The sequence below is a fragment of the Lichenostomus cassidix genome, chromosome 1, assembly GCF_008360975.1.
Source record: "Lichenostomus cassidix isolate B80296 chromosome 1, HeHo_3.0, whole genome shotgun sequence".
Lineage (NCBI taxonomy): Eukaryota > Metazoa > Chordata > Aves > Passeriformes > Meliphagidae > Lichenostomus > Lichenostomus cassidix.
The window spans coordinates 68,456,734-68,480,379 of NC_139479.1; the positions used below are offsets into that span (position 1 = coordinate 68,456,734).

The following is a 23,646-nucleotide window of genomic DNA, read 5'->3' on the forward strand; positions in this document are numbered from 1 at the left end:
TTCTGTCTCACTCCAAAACATGAGCCAGGCTGCAGATCTAGACACAACAGGTCTCTATGGAATCGGTGAAAAAAGTTTCATCTTAAAAGAGTCATCTCCAGAGAAACATATATCCCTCCATTTATGATAGAGGGAGCCCAAGGATCAGGTGGCTTGGCCAGCAGATAGCCAGGCAAGAGAAAACCAAGCTCTTGTGATGTGTATAGCAGTACCAGCAGGAGTCTGTGGTCAGGCATTCAAAGTCTGTTCTTGAGTCACAAGCTATCCAGGAGGCTAAATCCATGTCTGGGGTGTCCAAAATTCAAATGCATCTACTGGCATCAGAGGAATCCAGGTCTCACGCAACAGAAAGAAACATCCTCCCAGGTGGCATGTTGCAATGATAGGAAAACTTTGGGAGCTGTTTATTGGTGTTTCTGGAATGTAACTTCAAGGATCAGCTAAGGCTGAATGTCCAGCTGCTGGCACCACAGTCGTGGAAGTGTTCCTTCAATATTTCAGATAGAAATGAATGATGGAGGAAAAGGCAAAACATTTCTCATGGGAATTCATGCACATTTGGATCAGAAGCACACACTGAACTAGTGTTACACCCTCAGCAAAAATGTTCAAGGAGGTTTGGTCCATACGAACTTGAATAATAAGTGTAGCCTTCTACAGAATGTTTTAGAAAATTTGTAGTTATGGTTTATTGGAAATTACTATAACATGAATAAAAACAACTGGAAAAATTCTGAAGATTTCTCCAACTGAATTATAAGCCTGTGTAGACTTGCAGCCCAGGCACTAAGCTTAATCTAGAGCCAGATTCCATGAAGCTTTGCAGTGACCACATCGTTGTAGTGGGCACTGATAACACTACCTTCCAAAATGAATGTTGTGTGTCTAACTTGGGGGCAATGCAACAGATGCAACTGGGAGCCTGGGAGATGTCTCCAGAGGGTAGGTCAGGGCACTTTACATAGCTGCCTGAAATAGAAGGTGGGAATACATTTTGATGGGACTGTAGTTCTGATGGAGCCAAACACAAGTGTGTGCTTAACTGCACATTTCCTGGCTCGGAGGTGCTTTAGCAGCAGTCCTGAGGCCAAATCTGCCCCCTGCCACTTCCTTGCTTCTTGGAGTGTTGCCCAGGCTGGCTTCTGGGTTGACCTAGCTGAAATAAAGAAGACACTTAAAACTCCAGGTGACTCCTGTGTTTTAGGGTACACCTCATGGGAACTCTCTGTGTACTCTCCCGGATAGTGCGCCTTTGCAAAGGAGGCCATCGTTCCATGCCACATGGGCAGGTGAGATTTGGAGCAAGTCTGCTGCCCATAGGGGCAGTCTGGATGGCTCTTGGAAGGGCTCTAAGCTTGAGCTGCTTCTAGGGTAGAACTGGGTCTGTGAGTGCAGCAGACTACCCTTTTTCCAAAAGCCAGAGACATGCTAAAGGCTCACCTGGATGAAAGCAAAACCATAGTGCTAATCAACATAAACAGTACCAAGTACTTCCAAGATCATTCCCTCAGGCTGAGCTTTTTGACTCACACAAGTGCTTTGTAAACACTGATTTGCAAAAGATTCGCTAAGCATCCAAGTGTATTTGGCTTTCCTGCAGATAACATTGTGCTGTGCAGTCTGTGGCTCAGATTCCTTTCGAGAAGAACTTGAAGCAGATATTATTACACAAGGGCCAGTTTTTGTTTACATCCTGGCTCCCTCTCATTGCAAAATATTTCATTTCACAGGAATAATTTTAGGGCCCGGAAGCCGAATGCTGTTTATTGAAAGAGTAAAAGAGGAGGATGAAGGACTTTACCAGTGCATAGCCACCAACTTGAAAGGGTCTGCGGAGAGCGCGGCGTATGTCACAGTACAAGGTAAAGCACCACGCTCCATGGGAAGGGCAAGCAGTCCAGAGTGATGTTCTTACTCAGGCTGGAAGGGCAGGGGTATGACCTGGGACTCATCTGGTGATCTCTGAAGCAATTTGAAGGAAATCCTAGCAAGGGAAGCGTACCAGGTTGGAAAGGAAGCCTAGCAGGAAATGCTAACTCAGAGTGTGTTTACACTGACCTAAAAAGAAGAATTGCTTCAACCCAACAAAGATCAGGTCAGGGTAGAAGACAAGTGTAAATTTAGTATCAGCAAAACAAACAAAAAACAGGGTAAGAAACACTCTCCTACCCACACATTTCTCCATTTCAGGTTAATTCCATAGCAATTAGAGGCCTGGGATATTCTCATTTGTTTATTTTCAATGTAAAGTGAACTGCCAAATCACTCTAGAAGATTTTAGCCTAGCAAAAGTGACACATGCAAAGGTACTAGTACAAAGAAGTAGGTGTGATCTAGTTATTTCTCCAACCATTACTTGATTTGCTTTGCTAATCATTTAAATGTCCAGCATTGTTCTGCCTTCTGACAATCTCAACTCATGCCTGTGGCAGTGATTTCTATCAAGTAATTTTACATCGAATAAAAATAAAGTTTATTCAGTGACCTTTCAGTTTCATTGAATACCCTTTTGGCTCATGAATTATGAGATTAGAGAGCTCATTAGAGATTGGGCTCACATTCTCTATATAAGTCAGTGTCATGTATGAATTCGATTTGACATAATCTGTTTTACTGACCTCATGTTAAATAAATAGTCATAAATGCATTTAGTTGCTCTTTACAGAAGACAATCTGACTATCACCAGGTCTCTTAGGGAGAGATTACAAGTCTGTGAATGTTCTTATACAATTCCTAAATGTGTCTGAATACTACTCAGTGTGTGGATACCACTGTGCAGCACTAGACAGTTACATCTAGTACTGATCTGTTCCCATGTGTTATCAGTCTGAGTTAATGGTGATGATACAATGATGTTTTTGCTTTAAAAAGTCAGGGATAATATATGTGCATGTGGGCTGGCCTAACCAGTGAAATCAAGGAGATAAAAATACCCATCTTCTTATGAATAATTAAAGAATCATAGTATGGTCTGGGTTGAAAGGAGCCTTAAATATCCTCTAGTCCAAGCCTGGTCTAGTGGAAGGCAAGAACACCTCCATCAGACCAGGATGCTCAAAGCCCCCTCCAACCCAGCCTTGAACACTTCCAGGGATGTGGCATCCACTACTTCCCTGGGAAACCTGTGCAAGGGTCTCACCACCCTCAGAGTAAAAAATTTCTACCTAATATCCTAATATCTAATCTAAACCACCTTCTTTCATTGTGAAACCATTCTCCTTTGTCCTATCGCTCCATGCCCTTGTACAAATGGACTCTCCAGCTCTCTTGTAGACCTCCTTTAAGTAATGGAAGGCCAGAAGGTGTCCCTGGAGCCTTCTCCTCTCCAGCGTGAGCAATTCCAGCTGTTTCAGCCTGTCTTCATAGGAGAGGTGCTTCAGCCCTCTGGTCATCTTTGTGGCCCTCCTCTGGACTTGCACCAAAAGACTCACCTCATTCTTAAGCTGGAGGCCCCAGAGCTGGATGCAGCACTCAGGATGGGATCTCCCAGGAGTGGAGTAGAGAGGCAGAATCACTTCTCTCTAAGTGCCTTGATAATGCTACGTTTTTATGGCTGCTGTAACAGCTAAATGAATAACTTGTGCCAGATGCTTGCTGTCCAAATAATCCTACTAATTCATAGTCCTGGACAATGTAATTCATTATTGTATTGATTTTTAACATAATTGAAGCTTGGCTGTTTATTACAACCACAAGCATTCTGTCAGATGGCTTCTAGGAAGTCATATATCCTAGTCCAGAGGAGAGAAAAGAGAGCAGACAGTAAGGCTTCTTCTTTGGTTATGTGTCCTGAGGGACCACTGGCAGTGTTCTTGTACAACTCCTGTGGGAGCCAGGAGATGAAGACAACCACATTAAAATTTATGACTTTGAGACTGGATGATAAAAAGAGAGACAGTTTGTCTTATCTACTATGATCAAGGAAAATGTCTTTCCACTCTTTTCCTACTACAGGAAGGGATGTCACTAGAGGTTTTTTACTCATTCCTACACTGCTCTGGAGTGTCTGTCCCTCTCCCAGGAAATGGCAGCCTCCCACCTCATCCCTGAGCTTGGAGGGATAAGATCAGGGCTTGAATATGGGGCACTTCCTAAGCTTTGCCACTTTCTTGTCTCTCTGAGAAACATGAGCCCTGTGCCTGCTGCTGTGAGCACCAAAGCCTTGCCTCTGTCCTGCAACTCTTGGAACACGGGGCTGCACCAAAACTTTCCTTCTGTGCCATGACTTTTGGAACACAGGGTTGCAGCAAAGCCTTCCCTCTGTCCCACAGTTCTCCAAACATGGGGCTGCAGATCAAATGGAATAGAGCAGTGCCTCATGTCAATGGCCACGTTTAGTAGATTGGAAGAGTAGTTTGGGAATGAGTCAGGAAGGAAACCGTCTGCTCGTTTTATTTCCTCAGAAAAAACATTCCTATATTCACAGATAAAACAATGTGTTATTTTTGTGTCCGAGGTGGATGAATGGATGGTGGAATCAAAGGGCTGTCTTTAAATAATCTCAGGCTGTGTTTGGGTTGGGAGCAGAGGTTGCTGGTGTGTCTGAGGAGCAGAAGGGCCATGTTTGTGGGCACGTCAGAGCAAGCTCTCTGCTTGCTCTTGGCTGGGGAACTGAAGAGACAGCAAATCTGCAAGGATGGAACAGAAACAGCAAATAGCTGCCAGAGCACCCAGCAGGTGGAGGGGACTGTATCCCTAAAAGTCTGGGGACACGTGCTGCTGGGCATGTGGGCAACACAGACTCTTGGGGAGCTCTCTGTTGGGGGTCAACCTTCTTGTAGAGTTGCCATGACAGCTATGCCCTGCTTCCCCTACCGAGGGCACTCATACCCCCTGTCAGGGGGAGCCAGGGGTATAGTTAGTTGCAGAGGTGCTGCTTTGAAGGAGATGTGTTGACAAAGGAAGGAGCACCTTTTAGAGCTCATGCTCACTGAAACGTGAACATATAACAAGCAAAGGAATCCAGCAGTGTGCCCTGTCTTAAAGCTGATGTTTGATAACTTTATGTGAGCTCTGCTGATGAAAAGGAAAACATCTCATTTATTAAGTATTCACTGAACTATTCTGACACTATGAAAATGGTGTTGGCTTTTTAAATAACTTTTACTTAAGTGACTTCTTTTAAATAACTTTTCTTTCTGTTTGTCTGTCTATCTAGCTATCTATCCATCTATGCCTCTATCTCTCTACCTACATACCTACCTAGCTACCTACCTACCTACCCTTTCTGACTTTGTATCTCAAAAAGTTTTTGTGCCTTTTCAGTCATTCTGAAGTCATCAAGAACTTCTCTGCGAAGTTTAACTCAAATTCCCACAGCTACAAAATGAGGTTCAGCCTAGGTTATGACTTAATTTTGTAGGAGTAAAGGTGGACAGCACGAGACACTCCTGTTACCTCAGAAGTCCACCAAAGAGGGTTGGAATGGAGTCCTGGTGGTGGATAATTCAACTTCAGTTCAAACCAGTGTCATCGCCAATGGTCAAGTCAGTGATTGCTTTGTCAGGCTAAGTTATGATAATCTCCAAGGATGGACATTCCTCAGCATCTCTGAGCACCCATCCCAGGGCTGCAGTGCTGTGATTGTGAGACCACACGGACTAAGCAGGGTAGATTCCTTTGGGGTAGGAGTGAGGGCTGCTCTAGGTACAACCTGTTTTTGCCCCAGGCATTGTTTTTTCCCTGGCTGAGACCTGAGCTGCATCACAATGTTTTCGTGTTTAGAGCTGAAATCCTAATGAGAAATCCCATGTCAGCTGAAGGTTTGAGATTGTAGCTGGAGGGATAAGCACATTAATCCAAGCTCTCACCCTGGCACACTTGCATAGCTCTGGTGGCTTCTGTTACTACTGAAAGGGAGAAGTTGTTTCTGGTGGCACTTCTTCCCTCACCCCTCTGCAGTCCTGCAGAGACATGGGATGGTGCAAGGGAGCTTTAGGGGGCTCTGTGGGAGAGAGGGGGGGCTGCTGCTTGGGGCAGAGTGAGGCAGGTGAGACAGAGCTGCACACAGGGAAAAGTCTTATTCTAATGAGGTGTCTGGTGAGTTAAGGTCTGGGGTGAGGGTGTAAGGAGAAGCCAGAAATCCTTGGCTGCCAGGCAGGGAGAGGAATTTAGTACTGATTACAGTCCCACCAAAGTCTGCTAATCCTAAGGCCTCTTCTGAGTGTGTCTGCCTGCTCTGCCTCAAATCAAACCTTTTTCTACCTAGCTGAGAGGCACTCAGAGAGCTCTGACTTCAAGGGTTTTAGCAAGACTAGGAATTTGGCATTTGATAACCCAGCCCAACCCCAGCTTGGACAAATGCTTTCTGGTTGCCTACATTTGCTCAAACATTTCAAAGACAGCATCTTCACGTCTCTTTGCTGACTCCTGCACAGCTACATCAGTGGTTAGAGGGTTGCTGTCTTCCACCCCAGGCCTGGCTCTACCTCACAGGTTTTCCATGCCTTGCTACATGAAGCTGTGGCAACCAATGAGCCTTCAGCCCCTCCAGGTCTTGCTGAATGAATGTCAGAAACTATTATGTACCATCTGCAGGAGTGCTGTTCAGAAGGGAGACTATCCATATGTAGGAGGAAATGCTGATGCCAGAGAGTAAGCAAGCTGCATTAGGCTATATTATTTGTGCCATCACTATGTTCCATACCTAAATCAAGTATTTAAAAAAAATACTTGTGAAAAAAGAGCACTCCTTGTATTTTTGGAGACTATTGTGCCTCTATGTCTAGTTGCAGCAATGTTTTTCCTCAATAACATTTATTTTCAAAGCTCCAAAATGGACATGCCAGGGGAATCTTAGCTATGGGGCATGAATACAAATTTGATTATCATTTTTAGGAGGGAAGACATTATGCTAATTAAGCAATACATCCTCTGAACTAAGCTCTCTAGCCTTGCCTAAAACCAGGCAGCACATCCCTCTGGATTACCTGATAAACCCACCAGTGAGACATAATAATACCTTCTTCATTTGTCAGAAGTAACACCAAGCTGCCAGGCTCCGACACTCTGCAAGTGTAGTTGACAAAACTACTGTGAAATCACGATCAGAATTACTCCTCCTTGTCCTCTGATTTACCTTCTCTAGAGGGTATATCAGAATAAGAGGCAGACTATGATGGTTCTTTTTGCATTTGCTACCAATCAGATGGAAAACATATTGTGGGAAGTGTGGGATTTTGACGTGATCACAGGATTTGCAAAACAAACTCCTCTGAAACTGTTTTACAAATCCCTAAATAGCAGTCTGAAGTGAGTTTTATTTTGGCTTTTTTCAAGATCTGTCAGTGGGCTCTAATACTTTCCAGATTTCTAATGTTCATGTTTTCTTGCTGCTTCATTTTCAGTTGTTGGCGGTTTTGTTTTTTCCCTTTCTGTGCTTACTCTGTTCCCTGGTTTCTAGAGCTCTCCCAGCTCCCTGCCATCTGGGTTCTGTGGGGTGCTGCTGGGAAAGGGAAGGGCCCCATGCTCCCTCACCATGTGCTGCTGGTGTGAGTGGCAGGAGACCTGCCAGGGAGCAGTGGATTAGAGGGACTGCTAGGCCACGTGCCCTGGGTTTCTGCCCAGTGGGCATGGGGCTCAAGACCCCTGCACCATGCTGTGTAGGAGCTGAGCTCCCAGGTGACAGATCTGATCCATCCAAGCCATGGGAAGAAGAGCTCATGGACTCCTGCTGGCAGCACCATGAGTCTCCAAGAGAACCCTCAAGTCACCCCCAGTGAGGATTTTGGTGAGGGCTGGTGGGTTTCCAGCATGTCTGGGATGGAGGTGTGGGCTGCAGGGCTCAGCCATCAGCAGGGAAGAGCTCTCTGAGCAATAGGTGAGGAAAGGCATCATGAACTGGACAGCAAAGCCCAAGGAGCAGCACTGCAGCCTGCCCTGGGTCACACCTGGAGTCCCTGCTGCCTACAGCAGCACAAGCCCTCCCTGGAGCCTCTCCTGCAGGTTAGCAGCAGCCCTCACACCACAGCACTGCCTGTGGGAAAAGACCAGCAGAGCCATCCCCTCTGTGCAGGGAGGCTGCAGGAGACCTTTTTTTGGCTCTGTGAGCCAGTCCAAACAGAGATTAATACCCCATTGAAAAGAGCTGGTCCTTCCTGGTATTTTATTTTAATGGCAAAAAACATGAAGTGCCCTTGGTTTGCAGGTCATTTTCTAATATGTTTACCACTTGATTTTCCCAGGCATATCGGAGAGGTCAAACCTGGAGCTGATAACTCTGACCTGTACCTGTGTGGCTGCAACTCTGTTCTGGCTCCTGTTGACCCTCTTCATTCGCAAGCTGAAGAGGGTAAGAACAGACAGGGATCTCCTGGTGGTACCTGCCTCCCCTTGGCAGTCCTCTGCTCATGTTAGAAAATTTTTCCAAGCTGCTGGGATTGCTGAGTCTACCCAAGGAAAATGCTGTTTTGCTTACTGCAGCACCATCACTTTCACAGCACCAGGTCTGCCAGGGTTCAAGGATTGTTTGGGCAGCACCCTGAGGCACATGGCATGGCTCTTGGGGCTGTCCTGTGCCAGGCCAAGAATTGGACTTTGATGATCCTTGTGGGTCCCTTCCAACCCAGAATATCCTGTGGTTGTGTGATTCTTTGATACTGCTCACCCTTGTTCCTGGTGCAAATCACCAGGTTGCTGATGGATGCTGGAGAACTGTGATTTGCAAGGCTGAGTATGAGTAAGCCAGAAGGAAAAGCCTGGGTGGGGACAAGGCTCTGAGGCTCTCAAGAATTTGGCTGCCTGACTCACACCAAAGGCATCCTCATTCCCTTATAAAAACTGTGGGGGTTTGGCATTTTAATGTCTTTGAAGATCTGAGTGAGTGGGAATGACAGATCCTCACAGAATGTGCTGGGGTCTGGTTTGCACGGTGTCTGGTACAATTACATCACTTCCAAAGTGATATTTTACTGAAGGAGTTTTGATGGTACAGCTTCAAGGGCAGATGATCTGTATCAACATGATAAATTTAACTGCCCCTGCAGCTGACCCTCCTTCTTGTCCAAGGCTGACCGTGATGGTTTAAAACCCGTTTTTGCTGACAGCACCATGTCTGATTTGTCTGGTGAGTGCAGGTTAAACCACAGCAGCTTTCCCAAGCAGAAAATGCAACTCCTCAGTCATGCGGAAAGATCTTAGTGTAACCTGTAGGAGCAGATGGATTTGAGGGAAGGTGTTGGGGCACTGCAAGACATGAGCTGAGAAATGGCTGAGTGCCTCCTTCTCCTCAGTCCCACACCACCAGCAGCCCAGGGGTGTCACAGCCCAGCTCCACAGGGGTCTGTGCACAGCCACCAAGCTGAGCATGTCACAGCTGGCTGAATGATGGCTGCTGAAGGTTCACTGCAGCCTCACAGACCATTTATCCCAACCTGCTGGTATGTTAGTTTTGGTGCTGAGAAATTTTATTGGCTGATGGGAAAGCAGCATTTGACCTCCAAACCAGAGCGGTATGGCAGCAGCAGTCACTGCCTGCATTCCTACTGCTGAGAGCTCTAGTGAGGAGAAATGTGTGGGAATTTCAGGGGAAAGAAAAGCAGAGGTCAGCTGAAGCTGTGGAGAAACTTCATAGCTGTAAAAGAAATTACAAGGCAAGTGGGACCAGTACTGAATTCTCAACAGTACAACAGTTATAAAATGACTGCAAATCTTGGAAAAATTTAAGCTTTAAACGTAGCGAAGGGTTATAATTTTTCTTTTTATGAGACCAGAACTTGTTAGATTGTTAAAAGATAATAAAAATATCATCATCACTGTAGAACAAGGGACTTAAACTAAATGACATGTTAAGGCTCTTTTCCAGATGAGATTTTCCAGCTAGTGTTAGTCTATGTTTATGGTCTTCTCTGCGTTTCTCTTATAAACCCTTACTCTCAAGGATTTATGTCTGGAATTAGTTCTGAATTAAATTTTATATACAAATTATGTTGCCACAACAGAAAAAAAAATACTCTCTCCAAGAGCATTTTCTTAAATCCTCTCTGATGCACATAGGGACAGATGATATCCTTAGCAATTTCTCATCATTGAAAATGGTGCTTCAAATCTCTAATTGTGCCAAAAATTTCATATTGGGTGCATCTGAAGAAAGAACTGTGGGAAACTGTCTGAATTTTTCACTCTCCTATCGCTTTTTCTGGGATGGATCCACTTAAAAGCTCTTCTAATGTGATGGGGAGGAGCAGTCTGGTACACACATATCTATGTAGAAATGCCCTTTCATGAGCACCACACAAGTTTCTGTTTCTAACCATATCCCACTTGCCCTTTCCAGACTTAGTGGATGGTTTGGAGCCAGGCTTTAAGCCTCCCAGCTTTTCCCCAAGCATCAGGGCAATCCTTCCTGGGACAAAATTTATGAGTTTGGGGAGGGTGAAAAGCAACTAGAACAGCAGCTGTTAATTACTGTCATTTTAGTCTAGCTGTGCTTGTAATCAGGGCATGCACAGCCAATAATATCATCCTCAAAATCATGCCTGGACATGCAGGTAATAGGGACATATCTCCAAGGTGTAGAGGAGGGAAGTTGAAAGTATTAGGAGGCAGTTAAAGCAAATAATAAGAAATAGACTATGTAGCTCTATCTGTATGTTTGTGGTATCTGTATGTCTGTGCCCATGTGCTACTCCCATGAGTTTAGGAAAACCAACACATTCAGGTTCAGTTCAGCAGATTTCCCATAAATTCCAGCTAATAGCCAGGAAATTATGGCAAAAACTAGACCTTTTCTATAGAAATATATGTACTCCTGTGTCAAGAAAAACCAGCAGATTAGAATGACAATCTAGATGCTCTTTGAAGGGACATCTATTTCAAAATGGATGAACTCCAGGAAACTTTCAGATCAGGTTCATCTTTCCTTACATTTCACATTTGCTGAGGAGAAACTAAACTAGCAAATTATTTTGAAATTTTATGTTTTAAATCATGTCTTTGAGTCTGGCTGTTTATAAATTCATCCAGACTCAAATTATTTGAGTAAATTTTTCAGAAATTATAACAAAGATATAAAAAATTTTAAAAATTTGTCGGCAGTTTCTGAAGCATATAACGTCCAGGGTCCTGACGACTAGTCTTGCACAACTTCTAACCACATATGACCTATCTTTGTGGGGTATATGGAACAAATAAACACTGGCAGTTGAACTCCATCTGTTGCATGTGGCCACTTCTTGCTTTGCACAATCATGAAGGAAAGTTATTTTTATCAGCAATGTTTAGTCACTTGCTGAAAATATTTCTCCTGACTGTGCAGAGGCCCTGTGTCATAACACCATATGTTAATACAGACTCACATGGATTTCATTGAAGAAACTGCTATGTCACACAGGGGGAAAGCCAGAGGAAAGAGTTTCTTTTATACAAAAACTCTTGCAATATATACAAAAGCCAAAGGGAGCTTAACCTAACTATCCATTGTGCAGTGAAATACAGCCTTGTGAACAGAATTTGGAGCCCTTGATCCAAAGAAGATGCTGACTGATACCCTTATCCAGTTTTTCATTTTGCAATATTCTTTGTGTTGCAGCCTTATTCCTCTGAAATGAAGACCAACCATTACCTGTCAATCATAATGGATCCTGACGAAGTTCCCTTAGATGAGCAATGTGAACGTCTACCTTATGATGCCAGCAAGTGGGAAATTGCAAGAGAGAGGCTTAAGCTAGGTAATATTAGAATACTTGATGTAGAGTTTGCATTGATTGAATGAGATGTAGCTGTAACTACTGGTAAAGAGGAGCTGGGTGTGCTCTAGGCATGCAGCACAACGTACCACCAGGTTTGGTGTGTCCTGTTCCACACTGAGAGCACTGATCTGTGAATGAATAACAGCATGTAGGACTGACCAACCATGTCTACTTGACTTTTCACATGCATATTTTTACTCCATGTGGAAAAACGAAAGTAGAATCACAAGACCATTTAGGTAGGAAAAGACCCTTAAGATGAAGTTCAACCATCTACTTGTTCACTCCAGGACAAAGCTGCAGGAGCCAGTGACAAAGACTTTACTAGGGTCAAGGCAGACAACATCCACAGCCTTTTTCTCATCCTTTAAGTTGGTCACCTGGACACAGAAGGAGAATATGAACAAGAATGCTGCACTCTGTATGTTGCAAACTGGTTTACTTAAAACATGACAAAAATGGGGTAGCCAAAGAATTCCAAATCAGAATTCTGACTCCAATATTTCTTTCTCTAGACTCAGGAGCCTGACCTTTGGCATTTACTGCAATTTTGGTGATTCACTATAATAATGATGAAGGGTCTGGAGGGGAAGCAGTATGAGGAGTGGCTGAGATCACTTGGGCTGTGCAGCCTGGAGAAGAGGAGACTGAGGGGAGACCTCATTGGAGTTACAGCTTCCTCATGAGGGGAAGAGGCAGGGCAGGACAGATCTCTGTGGTGACAAGTGACAGAATCAGAGGGAATGGCCTGCAGTTGTGTCAGGGGAGGTTTAGGTTGGATAGTAGAAAAAGTTCTTCACCCAGAGGGTGGTTGGGCACTGGCACAGGCTCCCCAGGGAGGTGGTCACAGCACCAAGCCTGACAGAGTTCAAGAGGCATTTAGACAACACTCACAGGCACATGGTGTGATGCTTGGAGTTATATTGTGCAGGGCAGTATCATCCACAAGGATGATCCTTGTGGGTGCCTTCCATCTCAAGATATTCTATGATTCTATGGTTTTCTTCCCTTTCTTCAACCTGGAAACTTGGAGAAAAGCCTGTGGAGTTATGGGTCCTCGTAATTCATCCTGCAGCCCTTCCTTTCCATCTTTCTCCCTTTCCTTCTTTCTCCAGCACAATCTCCTTGTTTTCTGTGCTGCAATTTTATAAATATTCTTGTTATTTCACCATAAAGTGCAAGAATGTGGCACATAAGTCCATGCATAAATAAATAAATACCCTTGAAAACTTTAAACCTACAGCCAGCTCCTGTATAGATGTCCCAGCCAAAGGCGTGGGTTTGGGACCATTCCTTATTAAGCTTAGTGCAGGGCTGATGAGAAGGGAAGGAGGGAAGGGACCATATTTTGCAGCTGATGAATCCCTCCTGAAACCACACAGATTTTTGCAAGGTCAATATTAAAATATCAGTGGTAAGCTCAGCCTCGTTGCTATAGTGCTGTTTGTTCTTTCAGGTATGCACCACATTTGTCCTACAGGAAGGTCTAGAAAATCCTTGCATTTCAGTTAGGAACTGTGACAGATTCCTCCTTTCTCCCGGGTATCAGGGACAGAGGTTGATTAGCACATGTGAGCAATTAGGATCACACTTAATTTGCCTGCCAGTAGACACAAGGTGACCAGATGTGGGTGAGCACAGCTGAAATATATTGGTCACAATTTATAATTGTCATACACAGTTCTGGGAATGCTGAAACCTTGTGCTGGATTGACTTCAATCTTCAGACAGTTTTCTGACAATGATGGACTAAGAGTCTGATGTACAGACAATGTGACCACTGGGAGAGAAACAAGCAGAAATGGAATGTAAACACCAAGGAAAAGCCCATGCCTTTCAGGGTTATTGTTTGGAGTCCAGAGGTGATGAACGATGACCAGAGAATGAGTTAGAAGTGGAAGAACTGGTGTAAACAAATAAAGAATGCTGACAATGAATGAGAACCAGATTTGAAGAAGTTGTGTATGTACAAATGCTAGATTCACTCAGTGCAAGTCCTGCTTACATGGCAGTTGGCTCAGTCTTTGAGTAACCTTGGCAGTCTCTGAGGATTAGTGTCTCACAAACACAAAATGTGCTTCTATGGTTTTAAAAAAATATTTTTACTTAGAAATGCAACCCCTTCCAGCATCTGATGCGACTGTTTTTCTCTTTCCACCTACTTATCCTCCAGGACACATATTTATCGTAACTTTTGCAAAGAAAGTGTCTCCTTTCAGCCCACATCTCCTTTGCTGTGTGTTCCTCCAACATGCACACACACAGCCCACGGCTGTGATGCAACACTTATATAACAGGACTCCCCCTTCATCCCTAAGAGGTACAGACATTACAGGAAATTTCATATGGGCATCACTGAAGTCAGGGTAATTAACATTCAGCATAGATTAGCCTCACTGAGAGTAAAATGTCATCTTTTCATTAGCCAGAAAAATGCTGGTGCAATAAATCACTGTCAGTGTGGTCGGCGATAACACACTATGTTAGCTGAGCTATCATGCACTTCTCACCTTACCCTTGGGCTTGACCTTCCTAATCTGGAGGTCACACAGTGCTGACGCTGTGATGCAGGGCCTGGGGGAGTGTGGCTGCTGGCTCCAGAGCAGTGTCAAACACCCTGGTGGCAGGCAGCTTCCCGAGCCCCACTCCCTCCTGCACTGCAAGCCCACGGCACTGGCAGCAAGCACAGCACTTTCCACTCTCCTGCAACTGGGCAGCTGTCCTATGGAACATGATGGAAAACATGGAGCCACATGGGGGGAAAGCCCAGAAGACTCAAGCTGTGGCAAAGAAACTGAGACATGAACACAATTTTGAGCCTGTGCCTTCGCACAGACATGGAGTGAGGTGTCTGCAAGTGCTTTTTGCTAATGGCCCAGTCCAGCAGCTGACATGCTTGAAGGACCCTGCTAAAATGGGACTGAAATGAAAACCTAATCCCAAACTCCTTGACTGAGGCATATGTTCATTTAATGCGTTCTGAGCAGCCCAGTAAATCCAAGTCAAATGTGGAAACCTTAAGTAGAGCATTTTGCTTCATTGGTCTGAATCTAAATGCTGCAATATTGCACACCAGAGCATTAGCCCAAACATATCCAGTGTAGCTGCTCAAAGGCTGTGACAAGCTGACTGTTCAGATATTTGAGCAACTTAATATTCCTCTGTTTAATAATTTTGTAGTTACTTTGTGTGTCAACATAAAGGGCTTTTGCAAGATCAACCATAGCCTCAATTGCATACTAAACTGTGGAGTTTTGAGCTGCATGCTGAAAGGTTAAAGCAGCCCTGTTCTGTGCTGCTATTCAGTGTGGTACAAACAGCAGCACAGCAGCAAAGGTGAGTGCTCAGTTTCCCATTGAATCACACTGCTGTTTAGAGAAGGAAGTGCTGCTTCCAGTGCTCATTCTCCTTTGTGAAAGGTTAGCAGCTTTGTGCAGCTTTATGAGCCAGTGTGTTTTCCAAGCAGTGACTAAGTAGGTTATCACGATGTGGAAAGTGAATTAACAGTGATGGAAACAGATTAAAGCTATTGGTTAAACAAAGGTAGGATGGGTTTTATAGGACCTCAAACTGCAAGTTCATCTTGTAGAAACCATGAACAGTCAAAACATTAAGGACTAAATATATTAATTCTCTAACTAAACTGAGACTTGAGTCTTAACAATGCTTCTCTTACACATCTGCTGAATGAAGAATCTATATGCAAGAACAGAAAAAGGTGACAGTAGGTTTTTAGACACACACGGATTCATCTGTATTTCTCTATCAAACTAAGCCTTTCATGAACCAAGATCAGTCTGTTGATGCTTTTAGTCATGTAGATCAAATTCTTTGTGGTTTTTCTTTGCTGTAAAAAATTACAATACTTTTGCACATCTAGAATGGAAATAAAATTCTGGGGGGTTTTTGGCCTAGCATATTCCACTTCATGTTTCCATTGCTTTGATAGCAGATGCTATTTGCTTCTACTGGCAAACATACTGAGAATTAAAGGGTGGATATTAGGTTAGAAGACAGTGCCACTCGACCAAATGGTTGAATTCATTTAGTGACATTTTCACTCCTATCACTTGCTCCCTCTGATGGCTCTGTCTTCTAGTTTGACTGCTTACTTGTAAAAATCCCCCAACATACAAGAAAAGCTAAGCCAGCTATATGCTGGAAATATACCTATGGGACTCTTTGGAAAGTACATTATTCAGTTCATGCTCTATGAAGCCATTTAGTGACAAGATTTCTTTTTTTACCAAGATGTATCTCTCCACTTTATTTTCTTTACAGGAAAGTCTCTTGGACACGGAGCTTTTGGAAAGGTGGTACAAGCATCTGCCTTTGGAATTAGGAAATCACCAACATGCAGAATAGTTGCTGTGAAAATGCTGAAAGGTATCTTGCTGCAAAGCTGTATTGGAAAAAAATGATGCCTTACATAGTGGTGAACATTTTATAAGATTCTGTCGAAAGCAAAAACTTTCCACAAGAACCCTTTGAAGCCTCCAAAATGTGTACAAATCAAGTTTCAGGTCCACCACGAGTGAAATGGCAGAAGTATGAAATAAAAATTGTATTCACAGTGAAAATTCATACCATTGTACTGGACTGACCCCATACTGAATGCTGTAAATTAAATTTAGCTGAAGCATAAGGTATCCACTTTGATATGAAGACACTTGGATGGAAGCTTTCTTATTTTTCTTGGTCATTAGTTCCAAGGAATAATCATCTTACTGTTAAACCAGATGCCTTATGTCCAATTTGCATATATCTGACCTTTGCATCTCATTCTAACCTTCTCCATTAGATATATAATGATTTTTCTTCATGGAGGTCCTTTTATTAAGCTAAACAGATTGAGCAGTTTAAATCCTGGTGGTGTTGTTCAGGCGTGTCCCCTCTGAACCAGCTGTAGGCTCATCACACAGTGCTCAGGATGCTGACACCCAGGTTGTGCAGTGGATTTGCCAGCACTGCTCATACACCAGGGCTCATCTGAAAGTAAAATCATCCCCCAGTTATTCACTGCCACCTTTCCCATTGGAGCAGAAAGGACAAAAATCCCTCGTTAATTTGAAGAGGGCGCTTGGGACATCTGTAAGCAGGATGATATTCAGTCATAGCCTGCAGCAGCTGTGATTGAATTCCCTAACCCAGAGTCCTGGTGGCATCCCTTCATATGTATTTAGCTTTCCCATCTTCATATGTGTAAGGATCATAGCAGGCTTTTTTTCTGCATTGCCCTGGGAGATTATGCTGCGCTGCTTACCTGTATTAATCCCTGAATCCTTTTTGGTGTTGTTTCTCTGCCAAGACACATCCCCTGTTCTGCCAGTAAGGCTTGGATACCTGATGCTCTCAGTTGACTCTGCTCAGGCATAGTTTGAATAAATCCATCTTAGCCAGTGGCTCCTAGCTTCACATATGCTTACTCATCATTTATCAAGAGCCATGTACATGCCAATTCCAGCCCTTGGAGTGAGTGGTCTGCCAGATTCAGCATTTCTTTACGTACCTCAGCAGGCTTCTTGTGCCAGCCAGCACCACCAAGGAGCAGTGGGTGCTCCTGGAATAGATGGGAGCAGACTGAAGCTACAAGAAGTCTTCCTGGTGGGATTCACATGTGTGTGTGCAGAGTAGATGCTTGTATTTGAGTTAGTCACTCAAATGTCCTTCATTGGCAGTGGTGAGAAACAGCAGCTCATCCCATCCTGAGGCAGATCCCTGACTAGGGGAGCTGTGTCCTTGTTCAGCTCTGCTGACAATGAAGAGAGCCACTGGTGACCAGATCTTCTTCAGTATCTTCACCATGGCCACCTAAAGCATGGGCAGATCTGCCTCATTCCTTGTATCCTTGCCAGATTATCCAGGAACTTTGCAGTCTTCATGCAGTCTGCATATTCATAGTCTTTATCCTCACAGAATTCCCATGAGCTGGAGGGGAAGTGTCTCCACCTATACAAGCAAATAGCAGGTCACTAAGCAGAAGACAAGTTTTGCGTGGGACACCAAGAGAAACTGTTTCCATTCAGATGTTGAAACCAAGCCCTTTAAGACCAAGCTCTAGTAGTTTTTCCACAGGACTTTTTTTCTTGCTCTTGGGGTCACTAAACTGAAAAACTCCTTTTGGGCCTACAAAAAGCAATATGGGTTTTTTTCCTTGTTTTCTTAATAAAATTAAATTCTGTAGGAAAATAATTTGCTCAGGGGGAATGAAGTTTCACTCAACACTAAATAGAATGGTTTAGATTTATTTGAGGGACTCCTTACATCATTACAATTACTATTATTATTAGTCATGACTCGTAATGGTGAGATGCAGTTACCTCACTTTAACCAATTAATATTTACTTCCCTGGTCTGTCTGCAGACTTCCTGTACAATGAACAGAACCAGACAAGCATCACCAAGGGGTGGTTCATCTTTTCCCTGTACAGATGGCTAAACTTGATGGCTGCACCAGCCTCTGGAAATACTTTGCTCTTGCCACTGACTCCTTATGATGTTGATTAGTTCAGGCTAGAATATAACCCTTAGATAGCTGAAGTCAGGTCAGATGAAACCTACTCTAGATAGAGTTAATTATAATTTTGAAATCCCTTTTTATTTGTTCTTTCATTTTTTTGGCTGAAATGTCAGAACTATTCATGTGAAAAAAAATTCCTCTCAGTTCTAAATATAATAGAGTCTACTGGGAGGAAGTTGAGTGCCTGACTCTTTTTATGGGTTTAATTGCAACCAAGAGGATGCTGAGCAGGGAGGAATAGAGAGAGAACATCAACACAAGAAGTACATCCAGTAATGGAGGTTATTTCAATGGAAAGTAACGAGAAGTGGTAAAGCTCAGCAGGACCAGTTCTTTGCCTTTTCACACTGACTTTTTATTTTGTATTTACAGAAGGGGCCACAGCAAGTGAGTACAAAGCACTGATGACTGAGCTGAAAATCCTAATCCACATTGGTCATCATCTCAACATTGTGAATTTGTTGGGAGCTTGCACAAAAAATGGAGGTAAAAAGTTTGCACTGCTCTGAAAATGGGTTTGGATTATCTCCCAATAACAGCCAGTTGGCCACGTTGTTTTTCATCCAGAGTTCAAGTTATTAAGTTTTAATATTCAAGTTCATCATGTAGCTGGTGAGAAAAAAAAAAAGGAAAAGAAAAAGAGATTTTTAGTAATTTAATTAAGTGATTAAACATTTCCTCTATTTAAACTTCCTTTTAGTATTAACATGTAAAGTGTGAAGTTAGGACCATGCCACTTGTCCTTTATCTCACTCCACTGTTCAGGCTCAAGTTAAACGTGATCTGGAAAGGCTGGGAACAGGGGATATCAGCTGCTGGCCCTGAACTACAAATCACAATGCAGCTGTTGTAAAATCCTTCATGATATTACACTAAGAAAATCAAAAGACCAGTACAGGAGATTGTTTGTTTTAGATATGTCACCTTTTTAGTTCAAATGTGTGGGCTGCGGGACTCCAGTCTGAATTGCCTGAAGAGGAAACAGAGGGTCCCTCAGGACCCAGATTCATGACCCAGCTTTCAAAAATTAAGCCCTGCCCTAATTTCCAGAAACAATATTGTTTTGATAATGTTCAGAGTCCTTCAAACAGCCTTCTACTTCTTTAAGACATGCTGCCAGTTATTCTGGATTCAAGTGCAGTTACGGGCATGAAAGACTCCCTTTCTCAGAACTGATGCCACCTTGTATTGACTTCCCCTGCTCAAAATGCTTTTTTTTTTTTTTTTTTAATTGCCCAGGGCCTCTAATGGTGATTGTTGAATACTGCAAGTATGGGAATTTATCAAACTACCTAAAGAGCAAGAGGAATTTTTTCTGCCCTAACAAGGTGAGGAGGCAGATGGTCCTGGTAGGGCTGATCTTAGCTGACGTCAGTGTTGGCAATGTAGATGTCAGCTCTGAGCTGGTCTCCTTAGACTCTCTTCTACCAAAGGAGAGAAATTACTCCTGGGTGAAGTTCACCTGACCTATACTAATCTTTGGTGTGGGATGTGTTGTGCCAGGAAAGGATTCACCCCTCTCTCCCTGACTGTGCAAGGAAACCGCTGTGACTAATTTGGCTGGAGCCATCCACAGTGAGGGGAAGTGAATCCTATCCAAAGTGTCCCCACATGCCCTTGCCCTGCTGCTGCTGAACCCATTCCTGGTGAGCTTGGGGTCAGCAAAACCAGAGGAAGTGGTTTTGCCCACTGATTTCAGTACTGCTGGGAGAACAAACAAGATAATACCAATTAAACCCCATGTCCCAAGACACTCTAATATTCAGAGATTTACAAGTAATCTTATTATGGTGTGAGGAGAAGAGCTATCAAGAGGAAAAGAGATTAGAGTCTTGTCCTCACATCCCACAGCCTTCTGAATCAAATTCATGGCATGTTTCATATTAAAAGCCTAAATCCAAATGTCCCAGAACATTCAGATTTTTCCAGAAAAAATCCTCCAAAGGATCTAGGGCTCTGAAATGAGATTTAGGAGCCTGGATACAGAGCAGTAGGTCTCAAAACCTCTTCTCAGCTGTGCCAAAAGCTCAGCAGCATCTCAGGGTTTTTTTCAGGAGGGCTCTGTGGGAGAGCACACTCGAGAGGACATCCCCCTCGGAAAGGCTTTGCTGAGTCTCTGTTCCCAAGGCTGTCCACGTTGTACTCCACCAGTGCCACACAGCAACTGGCCCCTGCCACATGTGGTTGTTGGGGATGCTCAGCAGGGAGCATGGCTGGGCAAGGTCCATCCTGAGTGGAGTCACTCCCATATCCCCTTCCCAGACCCAGTGCTCCAGCACTCTTGGGAAGGCTGCCCAGGCAGCAAGGAGGTGGAAGTTTGGCTCTGCACCAGCATGCACAGGGAATAGAGATGGTTGCAGGACAAGAGGAAAAGTAAGAGGGTGACAGATTATGGCTGGGCAGCCAGGCTGCCTGACAGGTAGCAGTGAGGAAGCATTTTCCAAACAGTGTTGCATGTGTCCCATTAAGCCATCCCATCATTGGCCATGAGAAGAAAGCACTGGATAAAGGCATTGAAGAGAGGCAGTCACTTCCAACAGCAGCTCTGTTTCAAACACCAAGTGCCCTTTCTCCTCATTGGAAGGGCTTACAAGCCCACACCAAACCCTGTGCAGGGATATAGAAACAGATGTCTTAAGCAGCCTGGGACAAAAAGCTGATGATTGAGAGGTCTGGGATACAAGCATTGTGGGCACAACCTTCCCAGCCCATTTCACACTCCTTCTCTGTCTGCTGGAGGGAAATGGGCCCTTTCAAATATCTCATTTCAGGCTGACATGAGCCACAGCCCAGCAGACAAGTCCATCCATACACCCTGCAAATCCTCACCACGTCAGAGAGAGCCCACTGCCCTGGTTACCCCAAAATCATGTGCTGGTGCTCCCAAGCCACCACGTTTCTGCCCTCTGGGGACAGCAGCCTTGGTGGAGCACAGCCCTGCCACCAGACCCTGCCTGCCACAGTGGCACTGGCCATCCCCACCCGTGGGAGATGTGACCACCCACGCCACAGACCACCAGCCCCGCAGAAAGGCGACAGCAGTCTGACTCGGTTCCTTTCCCTCCCCCTCCACTGCTCTGATGTAGCACCTCTTCTCCTCTGTTTGTTTGAAGGACTCCTCTCTGCAGGGAGAGCCACTGAAAGAGAAAAAGGATATTGAGCCAGTGCAAAGCCAAAAACAAAGGCTGGCCAGTGTCACCAGCAGCGAGAGCTTTGCGAGCTCTGGGTTCCAGGAAGATAAAAGTCTGAGTGATGTGGAGGAGGACGAGGAGGGTAGGTATTAATTCCTTCCTGTCCCTACATGGACTGTGATATTTTTACAACATACTGTGAATCCCTGAAATTTTTTTCCATCTTTTTCCATTTCATTTATCACCCTAATAAACATCCGTGGGAGACTCTCAGAGGGTCATGTCCAGAAGGTAGAAGATTTAAAAAAAGATTATTTCCAGGGTTACTAGATCTGACAGGAAAATGTGTGATTGTTTCTTCTGACTGCTCCTTATCTTTGGGGAAAACACAGCAGTGTCCAAAGCACAGGGTGTAAAGCAAGCACTATTTTTGTTTCCAGTGACAGTGGGTTGACCTTCAAATACCCCTCTATGAAGACTGAATTTATGGGAATAATGGGGTCTGTAAGAAAGGGGGAGAACAACAGCCTGTGAGCCATCTTGGTAACAAACCCTGCTTTGCACCTCTGCAGATGCTGACGACCTGTACAAGCTGCCCCTCACCATGGAGGACCTGATCTCTTACAGCTTTCAGGTGGCCAGAGGCATGGAGTTCCTCTCCTCCCGAAAGGTGAGTTTTGCACTGAGGGTTTTGCACTGTACGAGGGCAGGATTCAGAGGAGAAATCATGTCTACATTGTAGTGACACCTTCCTTGGGAGAGGTCCCAAAGGAAGAGCTGTTTTCCTCTTGGCATTATAAATATAACTGTGTTTATCCAAGTATCCATAGTCCATAAACACAGGATCATGACTGAAGGCAGTGGGTCAAGCTCATTCATTTGGGGAAGATCTTTCGGGTGTGGTAGGTTTTTCCTTAATTTCAACATATATTAGGGAGCTCTAAATGATTCAGCTCTTTCCCTGCAAATGTCAAAGGGCTTAAAAATTGGTCAATTTCTGGACTTAGTAATTTATTTTTTTTATATAATTGTCACTGTTTACAGTAACTTCATGCAAATTACAGGCAACTTCTCAAAAGAAATTAAATTTATCAACAACAACAATAAAAATAATAGTAATAATAATGATAGTGATAATAATAATAATATTTTAAAGGATATGGGAGACAGGAAATGTGCGGGCAGGAATAAGGAAATGCAGTTTGATTGTGAAACTGTTTTATTATAGTGCATTCATCGTGACCTGGCAGCCAGAAACATCCTTTTATCTGAGAACAATGTCGTGAAGATCTGTGATTTTGGCCTTGCAAGAGATATTTATAAGAATCCTGATTATGTGAGAAAAGGAGATGTAAGTCAAGATGCTGTTTATTTACCCAAATGTTTATAACATGTCATTTCAGACTGTCCACCAAAATGTTCCATAGACCTTCACATTTCCCAAATTTAAAAGCTCAAAAGCTGTCATGGTTTTCATGTGAAGATGAGCTGCCCAGATGTGTCATGGGTCTGGAAAGCATTTCTATCCTCAGGCATAGACATGCTAGCTACTTCACAGTTTTGCCCTGTTAATACTTTATTTTTTAGACACTTCTTGGCTGGCTCAGCATAATCCCCTTACTCAGCCAACTTCCTTCAAGGAAACCAGTCCCTTGGTGTTTTTTGTCCCTGCTGCAGAGAGCAGGCAGTGAGTGCCCTGCCAGCCCTGCCAGGAAGGGTGGGCCAGCAAACTGTGCCTGCACCTATTGATGCCACGGGAATTCGGTGTGGGCATTGGAGTCACGCAGAGAGTCTCTTTCTGGAGGTCTCACCCACCTGCCAGCTATTCCCACACCCACAAATAGGTTCCAGGATTTACAGCAGTGCAAATTAACTGGCAAAGGTTCACATAGCTTTGGTACTGCTCAGGAGACCCTAACAAGCTGTGCTGAGGGGGCTTCAAGGGTTGCTGATGTGTTCCTGCAATTCTGGCTCTGAAAATTTCCCCAAGAATATCTCCAACACAGAATGGTTGGTGCTTGGATGCAGGGTTTTCTGCCCTGCCTCTGTGATGCTGGCAAGAGACCTCTGCTCCTACATACCCCCACATCCCTGTAAAGAAAAGACGTGCTCACAGGTTTCCAATGTCTGCTGTTTTGTGCCACACGTTTTTTAAAAGCAGCCTTTTACTCCAACAATTTGTTAAGAGTATGAATGAGTGTGGGTTTATCTTGACTGCCTGTAAGGAAATCCCACAGGTTCCTGCTTGAATGGTAATTATTTACATAACAATATAGAGTTGATTCATCTATGATTAAAATCTTTTGG

At 44.0% G+C, this 23,646-nt stretch overlaps 1 protein-coding gene across 1 annotated transcript in view; it reads left to right on the plus strand.

Annotated features, from left to right (window-relative positions):
* The window catches only part of FLT1 (fms related receptor tyrosine kinase 1), a 111,927-nt gene that overhangs the window by 72,734 nt on the left and 15,547 nt on the right, over positions 1-23,646 (plus strand). The window contains exons 15-23 of the mRNA XM_085062264.1: positions 1,731-1,862; positions 8,185-8,291; positions 11,529-11,667; positions 15,970-16,074; positions 18,581-18,694; positions 19,448-19,536; positions 21,322-21,481; positions 21,912-22,009; positions 22,568-22,690. Of these exons, the coding sequence (XP_084918390.1) occupies positions 1,731-1,862; positions 8,185-8,291; positions 11,529-11,667; positions 15,970-16,074; positions 18,581-18,694; positions 19,448-19,536; positions 21,322-21,481; positions 21,912-22,009; positions 22,568-22,690 (1,067 nt within the window). The remainder of the gene's footprint in view (positions 1-1,730; positions 1,863-8,184; positions 8,292-11,528; positions 11,668-15,969; positions 16,075-18,580; positions 18,695-19,447; positions 19,537-21,321; positions 21,482-21,911; positions 22,010-22,567; positions 22,691-23,646) is intronic.